This window comes from Rhinoderma darwinii, chromosome 7 (genome assembly GCF_050947455.1).
Source record: "Rhinoderma darwinii isolate aRhiDar2 chromosome 7, aRhiDar2.hap1, whole genome shotgun sequence".
NCBI lineage: Eukaryota > Metazoa > Chordata > Amphibia > Anura > Rhinodermatidae > Rhinoderma > Rhinoderma darwinii.
In genome coordinates, this window is record NC_134693.1 from 114593699 (window position 1) to 114611187 (window position 17489).

The window sequence follows — 17489 nt, forward strand, 5'->3', positions numbered from 1 at the left end:
ATGAAACTAAAGTTAAACGTAGATTTACATTTCTTAGGCCCCATGCACACGAACATGCTTTTGCGGCCGCAATTCCCCCGAAAATCCACGTGAGAATTGCGGCCCCATTCATTCGTATGGGGCTATGCACACGACCTTGGTTTCCACGGTCCGTGCATGGCCCAGGAGCCCGGTCCGCAGAAAGAACGGGCAAGTCTTATTACGGCCGTGTTCTGCGGTCCAGGCTCATAGCAAATAATGGACGCGGCCATGTGCACAGCCCGTGATTCGCGGGTGACTCCGCGGCCGGCCGACCCGAAAATCACGGCACATGGCTACGGTCGTGTGTATGAGGCCTTAAGCTTCATAATGTTCTCAGTTTGTCGGGCAGAACATCCAAATACGCCACATACACACTCATAATTACACCAATGAAAAAAGATTCCCTTATAAAAGAACTCAAATCATGTGTTTGGCAGCAAAAATTAAATAAAATAGTCCCATTAGAAACAGTAAAGACTAAACCAAATAGACAACTTTTAAACAGCCCGTTAATAATCCAGACACTCGCCTATATACAGAGAACCAGATCCGCTAGTACATAGAGTACATTCCATTTCAGATAATCCATAGAACGTCAATTAAACAAGCACTCCGAGCAAAACGTATAGACAATCTAGTGCAAAGCCGGAGGATGGCGGTGCATGACACATTGATTCAATGAACACCATAGATAATTCCTGTCATGTACCCCCCCCCCCCACCTCTGCACGTGGAATGACTTCGTATCAGTTGTTAACAGCATTGCCAGTATTACAGTAAATATAAAAGCAAAAAAGTAAAATGTGAAAGAAATATCAAAAATAATTATTTAATTATCAAAAGCCTTTATTTTCAGGCATGAAAGAAAATCCAAGGTGTGAGCCTACATCAACAAAAATACTTTATTCAAAATTCAAAGCAGCAAAAAGTTTTAAAAAAAGTAAGATCAGAAATACAAGCCGAGCACATTTTGGCGATCTGAACTGGTGATAATTTTACATTCAACTGATACATTAGGTAGTCTATTGTACAAAGGCAAACATAAATCATTAAAAAGAGAGAACGGTTTCCCAATTTTCCAATATTGTCACATGCAAAAAATTACTAGGCAGCTACAAAGAGTTCATTTGACATCAGAATTAATTGATGTTCACCCTGTCCTACCTATATCAGAGATTACCCACCAACCCCAGACCATTAACAACGTTCTCATGCTAGCGGGATGAAGACTCCCAGTATCCAACTTATGATCATTATTTTCCAGTTAAATTGATGTAATCTACTGAGCACATGGCTACAGGTAGCTTATACATTGCTTATTAACGTTGCGGATTCTTGTGTTTCATACATAGAATTTCCTCTAGGCGGCACTTTGAGAGGGCACGGGGGGGTCTTGTTCTTCTGGCTCAGGAGGAGGTGGAGGCAGTGGCGGAGCTGGCGCTACTTCCTCCTTTTTCTGAGACTCCAAGTATTCATGGATAGCCTTTTCTATTTGTGGTCGAAATATATGGTTCATTTTTGGATCCACCACCTGTGAAATAATTCTATCAACTCCCGCTTCCAACATTCCCGATTGAATGACACTTTGTCTCAGCCCGTTTCGGAGCTGGTTTTTGTTCATTCCAGCATTCCACTCCTGCTTGTCTAGGTGGGTGGAGACAAAGTTGTCCACTTTCTGCCGTAGGTTCTGGTACGCTGGCTTTGTGTCAACGTCAGCTAAGCAGTCCCTCCGGAAACCGTCAAACAGTCCTCGACTCTTGAGTTGCTCAACAATCAATGATATTAGATGTGAATCACCAGGAGGAAGGGAAGAAACATTTGTGACACCTCCTACTGCCGAAGATCCACTTGTCCCGCTGCCACTCTCCGCCATGATATCCCCCAACCTGGTCACCTCCTATATCACACCTAGAAACAAAGAAGACAATGCTTTAAGTGATGCTGCGAGACAGATTATGCTTAAACACAAAGCAATAAGGCGACTTTACACGACTCCCCAGTAAAGACTTACAAAACGGAACAAAGTTCAGAAAAACTAGTAAATTCGAAAAACAGCATATTTAGACTATAGGGTCCGACTCTTAAATGGATTGTACACGGTTGGCTGCGTGCGTCCTCTAAGCTATATAGGCCATAAAAAAAATTTCCATAAAAAAAAAAAAAAAAAAGACAGCCTGGTTTCCACTTGATCTGTCCTACACAGATATATTTGTATGTTTTTATTGAATTTAGTGGTGATGCAGAATTTCTCTATATTCTCTACGAAGCTATTGGCATACACAACAGACCAAGATTATGACAGCTGAATGTATAAAAACTGTCTGAAAGAAATAAAATGTAGAGAGATTGCTAAAAACTTTTCTGAATACAAAAATGTAAAAAAAAAAAAAAAAAAATTTTAAAAAAAACTTACATGTACAAATATCAACCAACCTACCAGGAAGGACAACATAAGAAAATCATTCTGAGATTTAGTAAACTCAATCGTGTTATAAATATATATCCTATTGTTGAAGCCAATTCTGCCCTCATTTCAGGACAATTTACTGTGGAATAATAAGATTAAAAAAAAAAAAAAGCTAAAAAGTGTCAATTCTAATAGTAAAAACAACACTAACATGTTTGCAAGAGTCTGCGAGCACAGGAGATTATTTTATTACAGGACCCAAGTCTTCAAATACTCCAGAGGAAAAAAAAAAGTTTTTCCACTATCACATCTTTACAACAATCTTGAAAATCTATACAAATCTGTTTTTTGAAACCTCAGCATGCCATTAAATTATTTGACTTCAGGGTCTGTTCACATCAGCGTTGGACTTCCGTCGGGAGGTCTCCGTCGGCTCAACCCCTCAACGGAAAGGCAAACGGAAACCTTAGGTTCTGTTTCCCTCACCATTAATCTCAATGGTGACGGAAATATTGGTTCTGGTTTCCGTTGGTCATTTTTTTTTTTCTTTACAGTATAGCGTAGTAGACTTTATGATACAGTCTTGGATAGTTACATATAGTAGAACGAGTTAAGACTTATTAAAGGGGTATTCCTATCACAAAAAGTAATATATTCAAACAATAGACTATCACCTATTATCAGTGAGGTTTCGATCGCTGGAATCCCCACGGATACTGCCACTATTCACTGCCACTGCACAGGGAAAAACTGTAAAGTGGCTGCTGCACTAAACCAGCCCTGCTGCCCCTTCTTTCTCAGGATGGATCGCCAGATGGACCGCCGCAGATTAGTAAGGGTTGGCATATTCTAGCGACATGCCATCACTCTCTGTATTGGCAACATCTCTATAATGATTCAGAACAAGAATGAAGATAAAAACCTCAAAACATTTCTCTATTCCCACCCGGGACTTTTTATTTGCTCTTCATTTACATAAACTCAAGAATAGCCAAAAACCTCACGACTGTCCTCAAATTAAACAACCAATCAAATCATGACAAACCAAAAGCTGCTATAATGTCACCGATCACATTCCAACAAGAACCATCAGCTGCAGGAAAAAAAATAAAAAAATATATATATACAAAATCGCATCTAAACCGGAAACACCGCCCTAAGGGTATGTGCACACACACTAATTACGTCCGTAATTGACGGACGTATTTCGGCCGCAAGTACCGGACCGAACACAGTGCAGGGAGCCGGGCTCCTAGCATCATACTTATGTACGATGCTAGGAGTCCCTGCCTCTCTGCAGGACAACTGCCCCGTACTGTAATCATGTTTTCAGTACGGGACAGTAGTTCCACGGAGAGGCAGTGACTCCTAGCATCGTACATAAGTATGATGCTAGGAGCCCGGCTCCCTGCACTGTGTTCGGTCCGGTACTTGCGGCCGAAATACGTCCGTCAATTACGGACGTAATGACCTCGTGTGCACATACCCTAAACCTTCTAACTTCCTTCCAAGACCTGGATCCTCCCTGAATTCCAGTGTAGCTGGGCACCCATGCTTTAAAACTAGTGGAGTTAAAATACATTGTAGAAACGAACTAGAATAATATTTGTATATGCTGTGGACATAGTCAATATCACAACTGTAATGTTATTTGGCTGCTTTTACATGGAGTGAACGTTCCACCAAGATTGAAACTCAGCGGGATTCCATAGGTCAATTTTTCTAGAAAACGCTATATATAAAGACACAAGTTCCCACCAGGACAGATCCTTCAGATTACAGTTTAACTTGTCAGCAGCATTGAACCCACTTAATGCCCCCAAAGTAGAGTTAAGCCGGCCATACACTTAAGATAGAAACCAGCCAGACGCACTAACAGTCTTTACTCCCGACCCCACCATAAACCAGAAGAGGTACTTAAATAGGACTAGTCACCTCTCCTAACAGGTCTGTTTTAGTAAATACTTGTATCACCCCCCATGAATTAACAATTCTGAAGCATCTTTTCTTAGAAATGTACGTTGTGCCATTACTCTGTTATTCTTCCTGGAAACGTGTGAATAAATTGACAACATTTTGTTACCAGTTGTGCGTGTATCCCCACGCAGACTGATATTATCCAATCAGGGCTGACCGAATGATACGGTAGGGACACACCCCTTTGACAAGGAGGAGAATGATAACACCCAGTTGTCAATTTATTCAAAAAGTTCTAGGAGGTATAACAGAGGAATGGTACAAAGTAGAGTTCTAAGAAAAGATTCCCCCGAATTGTTATTCCATGGGAAAAACAAGTATTTAAAGACGTCAAGAGAACGGTCAGGTAGTCTTTAAATGGGGAGAGAGATCATCTCCTGCAGGAACAAAGGATCAGGCATGTTTATATAATAAAAAAAATATTTCAAAAAAGGTGTACATAGCCTTTAAGGTCTCCATGTGCTGAAATATCTTAGCCACTACTAGCCATGTCAAGTGATACTGAAACACACACAGATCCAGAAAACGGGTGTTCCAGTCCTGGCGTAGAGGTGGTCATGCACGCACAGTCAAGCATCTTTAGGCCATGACCACAGCAACTTTTGGCCACAGGGGGGAAAAAAAACAAAACGCTGTGACATTCGGTCACTTTGAATTTTGCAATCATTGCAAGTCACCTGCAACTTTTTCCCCTCCATAGTGAAACATTCAGTTGGTATGATTTTAATACAACCAAAAGGCACAATGGAAGCCCTAGATTTATGGTGAATGGGAGATAGTCAAAAAAGCTCACTTGGCCCTTTCAATATCTCCCGTTCACTATAAATGAGTGATTGTGTATAGACGGCCAGGTCTCTGCCGGGAATGTGGGAACAGTGGATGATGCCAAACGATAAGACATTGACGATCGAGATTATTATGAGCAACAAAACCTGTAGAACACCCATTATAATGTCTACAAACCGAAATGTTACTTGATGTAAGAAGGAGAACTCACCTGTACATAAGGTGTGACTCCAGCACCGTGTTCTTGAGCGCAAGATGAGACCGTGTTCCTATAAACTGACGACTCCAGGAAATATGCGGAAATCTGGAAGAAAGTGGCGACACATGACTGCAGGGAAGCAGCACCCACAGCTCCGCTGCAGAGGAGTCAATTGCTTGTTTGCTGAAATCTATTCACATACAGGCGATTCAAGAGGAGTGAAGAAAAACACAGCACCGCTCAATCCAGCGCATAAGCAGTGCTTGCAAAAAAAACTTCACAGAAGAATTCATCATGACGTGCAGATCTGGTGAAGCTATAGGCTTGTCATTTATTAGTTCAATTGACCAATGTTGGATATGGCAAATATAAAAAAAAAATATATTTTATTAATGGACAATAGGGGGAGCTCCTTTCTTCCTAATCCTGATCATTGCTGCTCCTCACAGGAGTCAGCGGCCAATGCTCCCACTCACCCGTGTAAATATAAAGGATTTGTACTGTGGCAAATAGCAATGGTGTAATCTAGAAGCACGATGAAAACATTTTGGATTTTAAAGGGATTGTCTCAAAGATTAGGGCATATGGACGTCATAGTTGGGGCGCCCGCTCTGGCAGGCCCGGCCATGCCATTTAATGCTACAAGGGTAGTTTTCGCTGGCTATAACAGATAGCTGGGGTTAGAGAAGCCAGACCCGTCTTGGGGAGACAACCCCTTTAATAAGAAGGCCGACACACTTCATAAATGGAGGCAGGTAGAGGTTTGACTTCAGCGACATGTCTCCACAATATTTCACTACATTTTAAGTATACCGTCTCCTTGCGCTTTTTTATGTGGTCACAAGCGTCTTTTCTGCAATGAAAGTTTCACATTTTTTCATCACAAAGGATCAGAATATGTCCTGTATCTGGAGAAGCCATAGAAGTCTCCTGCCACTAAGCCTGGTAAGGGGTGAACAAGTCACGAGACAAGCAGAATATTTACAGGGTAATGCATGTTCATGAAAATTCTTAAAGGGGGTCTTCATGACATGTGTAATGTAAAGCTTAGTGTCCACAATTCTGTGCGGAATCATTTCATATCTTTACACCAATAACAGTTTCCTTTTTCTGAGAGAGATTCAAAAATCGCCTGCATAGACTGATTTAGGGAACCGGTCGCCTGTCTTGACTGGTCAGATTTAGTTAATACTTTAGTTCTCCATGAAATAATTCTGGAACATCTTTAAGAATTCAGCAATGCCCCAAAGGGTGTAACCATTCCCCCAGTCAATAATGGAAGTCCCTAGACTGTATGATCTGGTCACCACTGCTTAGCTTTGTAGGGACATGCCCATTGACAAAGGAATGGTGACACCCAGTTGTCATACATTATACATTTCACAGAGGAACAACAAGAAGAGCTTACAGAATATGGTTTTACTATGGAGTTTATGACAGTGCTCAAAAGTATGCTGTCAAGCTCCTGACGGCCGAGGCAGCTGGACCATCTATTGTTCCGGCCAGGTCTCCCACTGTCAGCTTTAAAGGGAAGGTGTCACGAAAAAAGAAATAAAATTATATGTTATTGCTTTTATTATGTCATTAAAATAAATTTGATTTATTTGAGTTTTTGTGTTGTACTTTTTTTCTTTCTTTTACTTCTCTATGGGGGCTGCCATTTTTTTTTCATCTCTGTATGTGTCGATTAACGACACATACAGAGATGGAATACGGCACATACAACCCCATAGAGAATGCAAACGGGAGCAGTTCCATTCACTGCAGCGTACGCCGTCTGTTTGGGAACGGCACATGCACCGCTCCCACACAGTCCAAAAGGAAGGTCTTCGGCAGAGCGACATCCGGCGCCATTTTCATGTGGACCGGAAGCCCCGGCCGGACAGTAAGATGACTACTTCCGGTCGCGGCTTCCATCCATATGTTCAGAAGCAAGGACAGGGAGCGGAGCCAGCGGCAGCGACAGGAGCAGGTAAGTTATGTTTGTGTATCTGATGTGTGTGTATGTTCGTGTTATACTGTGTGATTACCACTGTATCTAATCCTCCTACACTGTGCATTCGCTCAAAAAATGGCGGCACACAGTGTAGGAGGTTTGAACATTCAACCCCCTCCTTTCTCTTGGCACTAGCCAGGATAAAGGAGGGGGGATTGTTTGAGGACACTAGAGCGAGTGTGTCTTCTCCCATTTTGCAGCATAAAGCAATGAGGTTGCTTTACCACATGCCAATGCTGCAATTTTGGGAATTGCTCCCTCTAGTGACCAGCACATGGAAATGTTATAAATTACAATCTAATTTATAATATTTCCTGACTTGTGAAAAAATTAAAAAAATTAGAACAATGTGTAATCATGTATTTACTAACTGTTTAACTAAAAAAAATATATTTATTTTTTCTAGCGACACATTCCCTTTAAACTTCTGTCAGGAGACGTGGTTGTGAACATCACACAAGACTAATATGAAGCTCCATCTTACCCTCTCCACAGACTCAGCAAATATAAAGTTTAAAAGAATTGTATTTATCGTCTCGCTTTGCTGTTCTGTTAGGCCCCATGCACACAAACGTGCTTTTGCGGCCGCAATTCCCCCAAAAATCCACGGGAGAATTGCGGCCCCATTCATTCCTATGGGGACATGCACATGACCGTGGTCTTCACGGTCCGTGCATGGCTCAAGAGCCTGGACCGGAGAAAGAACGGGTATGTCTTATTACGGCCGTGTTCTGCGGTCCAAGCTCATTGAAAATAATGGCCGCGGCTATGTGCATGGCACGTGATTTGTGGGCGGCTCGCGGGTGACAGTCCGCTGCTGGCCGACTCGAAAATCACGGCCGTGCATATGGCTACGTGCAATGAGGCCTTAGGCTTCGTTCATATCTGCGTCGGGGTTCCGTCAGACCTTTTCCGTCAGGGGAATCCATGAACGGAGACCATAGCTCTGTTTGCATTACAATTGATTTCAATGTTAATGCTTCCATTGCTAATGTCTCCGTTCCTTAAGTTTTTTGTTTTTTTTTGGCGGAATCAATAGCGCAATCGACTTTGTTTGGTTAATGTGTTCCCCTGACGGAAAGGTCTGACTGAACCCATGAACGGAACCCCCCGAAGGAGATGTGAAAGAAGCCTTAGTTTTTTATTTTCCTGCTGCACAAAATAAAAATATATGCCTCCATGGAAACGGTCAACAAGCAACAAAAAACAAACATCTAAATAATCTGTCTTGCATTGGGTGCTCATGTGTTAAACGTATATGTTATTGACGGGGTTGTCTTAACAAGCCCTAACCCAAAGTGATCACCTGATATTTTTGTGCAGCCACACAATGTATTATTATATGGCGCACATTTAAAATGAGCGATTCACATGGTCAATGGGGGCCGAGGAATTTATTAAATGTTTTATGTCAGTTTTCTGATAGATTTGATTTTTTTGAGACGCGGTTTGCCAGAGATACGCCTCACTTATTAAGAGGCATGTGCTTCTTAAACGGAATCTCTCAGGTTTTACGCGTGTTCTATCAGGAAGCCGCATGAAGTAGTGACAGAGACCCCGATTACATTGCTACATTACTTACTAGTGGCAACTCATGAGTATCGAGACTACATAGTGTGCGCTATTTAGTCCTCGTTACTCATCAGCTGCATCTAGCCCCATCCACCTCCCGCTAGCCCTGACGCTGAACGGCAACTTTGTCCCTATGCACAGTATGGGGAAAAAATTAGTAGTCGACTGAGTTATTGATTCCGTCGGAAAACCGGAAACCAGACTGAATGATGACGAACGGAAAGCATTAGCGATGTTTCCGTCACCATTGAGATCAATGGTGACTGAAACGGAAGCTGTGCTGTCCGTTTCACTTTCCGTTGCGGGGCTCACCCGACGGAACCCTCCGACGGAACCCCGGAACGGAAATGAACGGTGATGTGAACAGGCCCTTATATACTTAACCAGAATTCTGTGCTTCTTTATCCAGGCTGGCCGCCTGGGATGACGTTTTATCCAAATCACAGGCTGGCCGGCCTACAGGTCAGAGGGTAAGTATGTGTTTTTTGTTTAAAAGTGTGCAGTTTTCCACAAAGGATATTCTGGCTGAAAAACGTCACCAGAATTTGGTGTTTTGTACGCAGGGTGGCTACGCGGTTTATCTTTACACAGCATATCTGCCCTGTGTGAACGTAGCCATACATCAATGGAATCAGGATTTCTGTCACTACTTTATGCTGACCTCAGATAGGGCGGCATAGACGTAGTAAAAAATGGTGTGTAGAAAAGGCAGATCCAGCACTCGAATATTAAAATTCCAATTTTATTTAGGTAATTTTTAAAACCAAGGATAAAACAAAAATCCCGGGAACCACGCTTACGCGTTTCAGACCGCTAGGGTCCTTACTCAGTTTACTTTACAAGGATAAGATTCACACACATATATATATGTAGGATGGAAGGATATGACCACCATTTCACACTCCGTATATCAACAATGGAAACCTATTCACCTTAGTGGTGATCCAGACACCTACCATATAATTTTCTGACACACCCAAGTGGCATGTCATATTGTAAGAAAGCTGGGAGAAAACTTTAAAAATAGTTACCCCATAAGCCTAAAGCAACTACAGTGGAGTTGCAGTAAATGGACGATATGGGTAATCTCAGACCACAATTGATAGGGACTTGTCTTCAGTTTCCACCTGCCCCATCTCCCTAACGTAAGGCGCCCTGCACTAGGGATCACAAATTCTATTGAAATCTGAAGCTTAGTATGAAAACACGACACCTAGTAAGGGTATGTTCACACAGCCTATTTTTAGCAGTTTTTTGTGGCGTAAACGATCCAAAAAAAAAACGCCTGAAAAACCAGACACAGAACGCCTACAAACTTCTGCCCATTGATTTCAATGGGAAATACGGCGTTCTGTTCCGACAGGGCGTTTTTTACACGACCGTTTTTAAAAACGTCTCGGAAAAAGAAGTGCATGTCACTTCTTGAGCCGTTTTTGGAGCCATTTTTTCATTGGCTCAACAGAAAAACAGCTCAAAAAACGGCTGAAAACCAGGAGCGGTTTTCCCTTGAAAACAGCTCTGTATTTTCAGACTTTTTTTTATTGAGCGTGTGAACATATCCTAAGAGGTATCCTCCAGCCGCCAATACCAACAAAACCACAATTGTGGCAATTACGTAACATAATGGGCATGCTGACAATTTAAAAATCCACTGCATTACCGGATATAAAAAAAAAATAAAAAAAATTCTGTTAGGTGTGGATGGAGTTAGGCCCCATGCACACGAACGTGTTATTGCGGCCGCAATTCCCCCGTAAATCCACGGGAGAATTGCTGCCCCATTCATTTCTAGGGGGCCATGCACACGACCGTGCTTTTTACGGTCTGTGCATGGCCCGGGAGCCCGCACCGCAGAAAGAACGGACATGTCTTATTACGGCCGTCTTCTGTGGTCCAGGCTCATTGAAAATAATGGCCACAGCCATTGCCCAAGGCTGACAGTCCACTGTCGGCCGACCCGGAAATCACGGGCGTGCACATGGCTACGGTCGTGTGCATGAGGCCTTACCTCATTGACTGGGATCCACACCAAAAACCCACCACATCTAAATGTGGCTTTAGGTGCTTGTCACTTTTCCACATCAGAAAGTGCAGATTCAGATTCTGGTAGGGTTGATAAATTAAAGGAGGGTCACAGGTTTAGAAAAACATGGCTGCCTTCTTCCGGATAAAGCACCACACCTGTCTATGGGTTGTATCTAGTATTGCCGCTCAGTTCCATTGAAGTGAATGGGGTTGAGCTGCAATACCACTCCCAACATGAGAACAAGTGTGGCACTGTTTTTGGATGAAAGCAGCCATGTATTTCTAATCCTGGACAATCCCGTGGACGTGTGTCCATACACTTATTCTATTACAGATCCACTGGTGGTAAAATACTGAAACGGTACATAATGAAGGAAAATGCAGTTATTGTCAAGGGAAACACAAGACGTCGGTCATCTAAAACTTGCGTGACAGCCATTGCCCTGTAATTATCACCTGGAGTACTGTCATGAAATGTCACTTCAAGAGATCACGCAGAGAAGCTGAGACTGTCTAACACTTAGAGCGGCTTGTTACAAAATCCAGCTCCTGTCATGAGCCTCTTATCTCCAACTTAGGGATCCAGTCTAACCAGTGGACCTTGATCCATGTCACAAAGCTTATACTATACGAATTTCTACAAGGAAGAGGCCTGGCGACATTTAGAGAGGTGTATACAAGGTCTAAAATAGACAACTGGCATGTATACACCGATATAATAAATCAAGATACAGAGACTGGTTATAGGAAAGGCTTCCAGCGTTGTACGGTTGTCTAGGCAACCGGACCTCCCATTCCACCGGCTGAATCTCCCACTGTCACTTTAAAAAAAATGCTAGTTGAAAAAAGTCATAATTAAAAATACTTTGCACAGCACCACAACCGTTCCTTTACACACCCAAAAAGAAAGAAATATCAAAATTTTTTTGCATGTCACTTTTCCTCCCTTGGGTAAAAAAAAAAAAAAAAAAAAAAAAAAAAAATGCAGCAGAAAAATTTCAGTGGAAGGCAAACTGCAAGGTAAGGTCCTGTTCACATATACACCGGGAAACGCTCCCTTGTGTATACATTTAGCATATTCGTAAGGGCTAGTTCAGAGTATTTAGGCGCTTTTTTGACGTGGAAACTGCGTCGCAAAAAGCGACCGAGTTCGCCTCTCATTGATTTCAGTGGAAAACGGAGGTATTTTGTTCAAGTTTGGAATAGCATAATAGACCACGTTATTCCATACAACAGTCCGAAAAAATAAAAATAAAAGTATACTTTGCTGTATATTTTTATCCCTTAATAGAAGCCTACGGACAACAGTATCACACCGCCTACACAGTGGGATACATCGTAGCCTTCAGGTGGAGGTATAAAGCAGGAGATTTTCTCAACTTGTACGTCAAACGGAGGGCCATATAGCGTGATGTGAACAGGGCTTTAGCCTTACACTACTTGCTAGCCACCTAAACCTATTTTTTACATGCACTCTAGTGTCTCCCTGCCAAATACCTGAAAGATCACTTTAATGCGCAAGGTCAATAACGTATTACCTGCCGATAAGATGAGCGACTGGCTGTAGACCAGGGGTACACATGTATGAACAGCAGAAAATAAAAAACTACTGATATTTATACATGGAGGAAAGGAATACAACTGCATTGTATCTGAGCCACAGTCAATGTAAAACTGGACCAATCATTCAAACTGAGATTTTGGGATATCCGGCCATTTACAGACGATCTTTTAGAGATTATGCCATCCCCTTCTCATACAGAAACGACTTCTGAGAACTGGGACATGTCTAAGGCCTTATCCACTCAAACATATTTTACGTCCGTGATCCGCACGTGAAAATCACGCGCGTCACACGAACCTATGTTAGGCAACGGGGATGTTGAGACTGCCCGTGATTTTCACGCAGCGTGTCCACTGCGTAAAACTCGCGACATGTCCTATACTTGCCTGTTTTGCGCAGCACGCACCCATTGACAAAAAAATAAAAAACAGGCACGGAAGCACTTCCGTGTGCCGCGCGTGATTCGCGCTACAGTTGTAAAATAAATGAAAAAAAATAAAATAAAAGCACCTCCTGCTTTTATGTTTGTAAACATAAAAACAGAGTGTCATAACGATGCCATATGCGCCAAAATCACGCACCAAATACTGATGCCACACGGAACTGCTACGCGCGCAAAACGCAGCATTTTTGCGCGCGCAATACGCACATGCTCATGTGAATAAGTCCGAACATGAATTATCTGTATATTTAGTATCTGCTTTAATTCATTTATAGACCAGTACACAACAAAAAAGTTTCTCCGACAACCGGACAACTCCAAGACTCATGAAGACACCAGATTCCCACGTTACGAATAATCTATACTATACATACAAACAATATACAGTTCACACCACAACAAGTTTACACAGCCTTTACAAAAGCTTTCCTCCTTCGATAAGGCCGCAGATCTCGGAGCAGGTGATACGTGTTGTACGTTTTCACCTCATATACTTGCAAGACATCAAACTGGCGATTTAATTATCTCCTTTCTATACAAAACATCTGATACACGGTCTGTACAGGGAATATCCTGTCACTGCCATGTCACTTACACATTCGCAGCAGGAAGAGCCGGGCCTCCACCTGTCACCGCACATCTCATGGTCTCCATCCGTCTGACCAGGAGTAACACGGCTTTCAAGACCTGCCGGTTAATCCCATCCGCTACCCTTGATACTGTAATCAACATTGACACCGCGTGACCGCGTTTTTTTTTTAGAGGTAAATCACAGAAGCCTTTATGTCGTACAGCTCCAAAGACGGACTCTGATCACGTGCACGGATAATGGGTTAGAGGATAAACACCAGGAGACAGCACGACCGCATGTCAGCGGAGAAAGTCATCCCCTGGATATCCCACTGCATTAAAGAAGTATTTTTTTTTATGTTGGGCCATGTCCTTAATTATTTTCATGGATAATATAAGAAAATATAATGAACACATTTTCTATACACTGACCTGCCTCTTCGGCTAAGTTCACACATAGCCTAAATACTGCAGATTTTCTGCAACGTATGTCGCTGCGGAAAATCCGCAACTTAACACAGTAGATTAACACCTACCAGGATACAAGGGCCAATAAACACATAGTGCCAAAAAGACTGGTAAGCCATAGCCACAGAATTAAACCTGGGCCAACAAGCACCCAGGGTGTAAAAGAGCAGAAACAATAACCGCGTCATACGAAGTGAGGCACACAGACCAGGGTTTGGATCTCCCCGTAGCCCTGGTCTGTATTCCTCACTTCATATGACGCGGTTATGGTCTATACTCTTTTACACATTATATATGTATATCTAATAAAGGATTGTTACTTTACGGATTGAAAATTAAGGGATTCTTTTATAGGCGTTCATAATACAGTTGCAGCAATGAATGAGATGTCAACAAATCCGAACACTGTATAAATAACTAGCGGTGAGAAATTGACCTGCGGTGTGTTTTTTTAGTCTGTCAATTGTATTTGTGGAATTTGCGGCTTTTCGCGGGTTTTCCCCTTTGAATTCAATGGGGAGGTAAAAACCGCAACAAATAGCAGATGTTGCGTTTTTGTGCGCCGGAAAATCTGTGATTCCGCCACAAAAAATGCAACTCAGGAAAAACTGCATATGCGTGTGTGTGTATATATATATAATGGAATTAATATTAATGTGAGGCACATGGAGGTTAAATTCATCACACCTTGTGCCTCACAATAAGGCCTTATTTACAAGAGCGTAGCTCACGTCCGTGATACGCGCGTGGATATATATATATATATATATAACTCACTTTTACTCAGTTTTACTGGAAACAATAGCGCAGAACGCTGCATTATTATATCCGGTAATCTCCGTCGGATCTGCGACGAACGCCCCTGACGCAGATGTGAGCAGAGCCTTACTGGACTATACTCCAGTAGTCCTCAACATCCAGCTATAAAAGCATTATCTCAATTAAACAAATACAGTAAATTTACCGAGGGATCTAAGAAATTTCTAATGTCTGTAGTTGACTTACTACTATACAAATTTTTTCTTTTGACTGAATTTTTTATCTGCAGATTAAGGGGGCCTCAATGGGCACGATATTCACCCCGTCCTTAGCGAATTTATTCATGGCATGGTGGAAGGAGTAATTTATTTTAAATTTGGTAAACCCATTTTATGACAGCACTACGTGATATGGGCATTTCATCTAAGGAAAGGAGCATGAAAAATCAGGAGGACTTCCTGCTGGCAGAGTAATGTGACAGATAACCAGTGAAATACACTACGCCGGCACCGGCTTGATCCCACGGGTGCTGCATTCACAGAATTTTACTATGCAAATAAATTCAAAGGTGCTCGGTATCTAAGCGAACACGCGAGGAGAATGTGAGCAGAGAGACTCCATGGGGACTATGAAACAATTATATAATCTGAAAAGCTCCATAAACTGGGAACTCTGGGGTCAATGCTTAAAGAGGCTCTGTCACCACATTAGAAGTGCCCTACCTGGTGTGCATGCTGCGGTATTTTTTCCACCTAAAGTGATCGAATCTGCGACAGTGGCTCCAACGGAGAGCCAGTACATTTCTTATAAATCCACATTAGCAAGTACATTACCCTACAACAGTGACATGCAAATTGTGTAAGCAGGGAAGTGAAGCAAATTATCACGAAGCATGACAAGACGTATAACAAAACGTCAATAAAAAAAATAAGTAAAATGGATTTTTACTTTTAGATTAGGGGGCGGTATTATCAGATTCTCTTTTAGGCAGTGTTGACAGTAAAGCTATGTTCACACATCACGTATTTGTTACAGAATTTCTGTTACAGAATCAGCACAAAAGTTCCGCAGCCAAGTACAGTACAATTCTGATTCTACCTGCCAATTTGCTGCCATGGGGAATTTTCCACCTTGAAAGGGAGATAATCGTAACAATACGATGGTAGGATTTTTACTTAAAGAAGCAGTCCATTTTTAATTTTTTTTTTTTTTATATTGAACTCTCCATTTGTACATTGGTGTTTTAGTGGGGTGCAGTGTGCAAAAATACTTACCGATCCCCGCATCTTGTCTTTCGGGTCCAGCGCCGCTCACGTGATCTTCATTCTGACCTGCCTAGAATCACTGTGCTTTTGAGTAAATCGGAACTCAGGCTCTCAATGCATTCCTATGGGAGCCAGAACGAGGCGCCATAGGAATGCATAGAGAGCCTAACTTCTGCTTTTTGGAAACGCAGCGATTCCAGACCAGGTCAGAATGAAGATCACGTGAGAGGCTGACAGTCATGTTTTCAGTACGGGACAGTTGACCGGCAGCGAGGCAGGGACTCCTAGCGTCGTACATAACTATGATGCTAGGAGCCCGGCTCCCTGCACTGTGTTCGGTCCGGGACTTGCGGCTGAAATACGTTCTGTCTATTACGGACGTAACGTGCTCGTGTGAATCCAGCCTTATGGCCGTGTGCATGAGACCTAAGAAGGTGCAGGTACATTTTTTGGTTTTGCTCCACCATCCTTATGACTCCTATCGCTGCAAATTTGTCCTTTTGGAAATTTAACAACAACATTTAACACATATTGTTGAGAGTGCAGGCCAGAATCTTTTATAAAAAACACAATACATGGAAAAAGGGGTGCAGCAGGAGACAAACATCCCGGAGAGAAAGAAAAAAAAGACAGGCTGCTTTATGGAACATCAGACATTTGGCCGTGTACTCACACAAGCCATTATTATAAAGTAAAAATAATAAGATCCGTCAACAGCAGCATGTGAAAACAGAAAAATCAGCAACGACAATATAGGACAAGGATGCTCTGCTTTACATTTGAGGACTTTAGAGCCAATGTGGGTCAAAGATGGAGATTGGCTTTAACATACAATACAAGTTTGCATCAAACAGGAGAAGATTAGAACACTCCATTACCACAAGTCACGGCTTTTAGTTGTTGCTATGCAACATTGTATCCTTTGTTCCTAAGTTACCAAATAACACGCACAAATTAAACACATCTTCTGACACTCGTAACAAGAAGTTATAACTCCAGGTCATCCAGCCCTTTATACATCCAACAAGTTCCCATTGTCATATTGTCGTCTGTTTAAAAATGAGGCTACCAGCCGCCCCAACAATAAGCCACATACTGAACATCAGACACAAACCACACGTGTAATCTAAGCAGCAACCGACATTATATATCGCTACAGCTATTTTACCACTAATCCCGAATGGCGTCCATCCAAACAAAGGCTCACCCTCTGGTTATGGGCACCTGATCCACTTCTAATCAGGTTGTAACTTTCATTTAAAAAAGGGTTCCTAAAAATGAGAGCTGGAATCTGATTGGTTGCAGTGAGAAACTGCTCCTTTTTTTTCCTCTTGCACTAGTTTTGATCAATTTCCCACCAACGTTCTTTCAACTAAATTCTGAGGACCATGTACAATCCCAAAATTGTCATCGTGACAGAGAGCCCCGTCCATGAGGT

At 42.3% G+C, this 17489-nt stretch overlaps 2 protein-coding genes across 3 annotated transcripts in view; both read right to left on the reverse strand.

Moving 5' to 3' along the window:
* The window catches only part of PTPDC1 (protein tyrosine phosphatase domain containing 1), a 68045-nt gene that overhangs the window by 32491 nt on the left and 18065 nt on the right, over positions 1-17489 (reverse strand). The gene's annotated exons all lie outside the window — the stretch shown is intronic.
* The window catches only part of LOC142658110 (biorientation of chromosomes in cell division protein 1-like), a 34680-nt gene continuing 18100 nt past the window's right edge, over positions 910-17489 (reverse strand). Inside the window, exons 2-3 of one of the 2 annotated variants that reach the window (XM_075833857.1) lie at positions 5403-5495; positions 910-1929 (exon numbers count right to left, since the gene is read on the reverse strand). In XM_075833857.1, the coding sequence (XP_075689972.1) occupies positions 1382-1894 (513 nt within the window). In that variant the 5' untranslated portion in view covers positions 1895-1929; positions 5403-5495 and the 3' untranslated portion in view covers positions 910-1381. The remainder of the gene's footprint in view (positions 1930-5402; positions 5496-17489) is intronic. The other variant, XM_075833858.1, reaches the window with a different exon arrangement.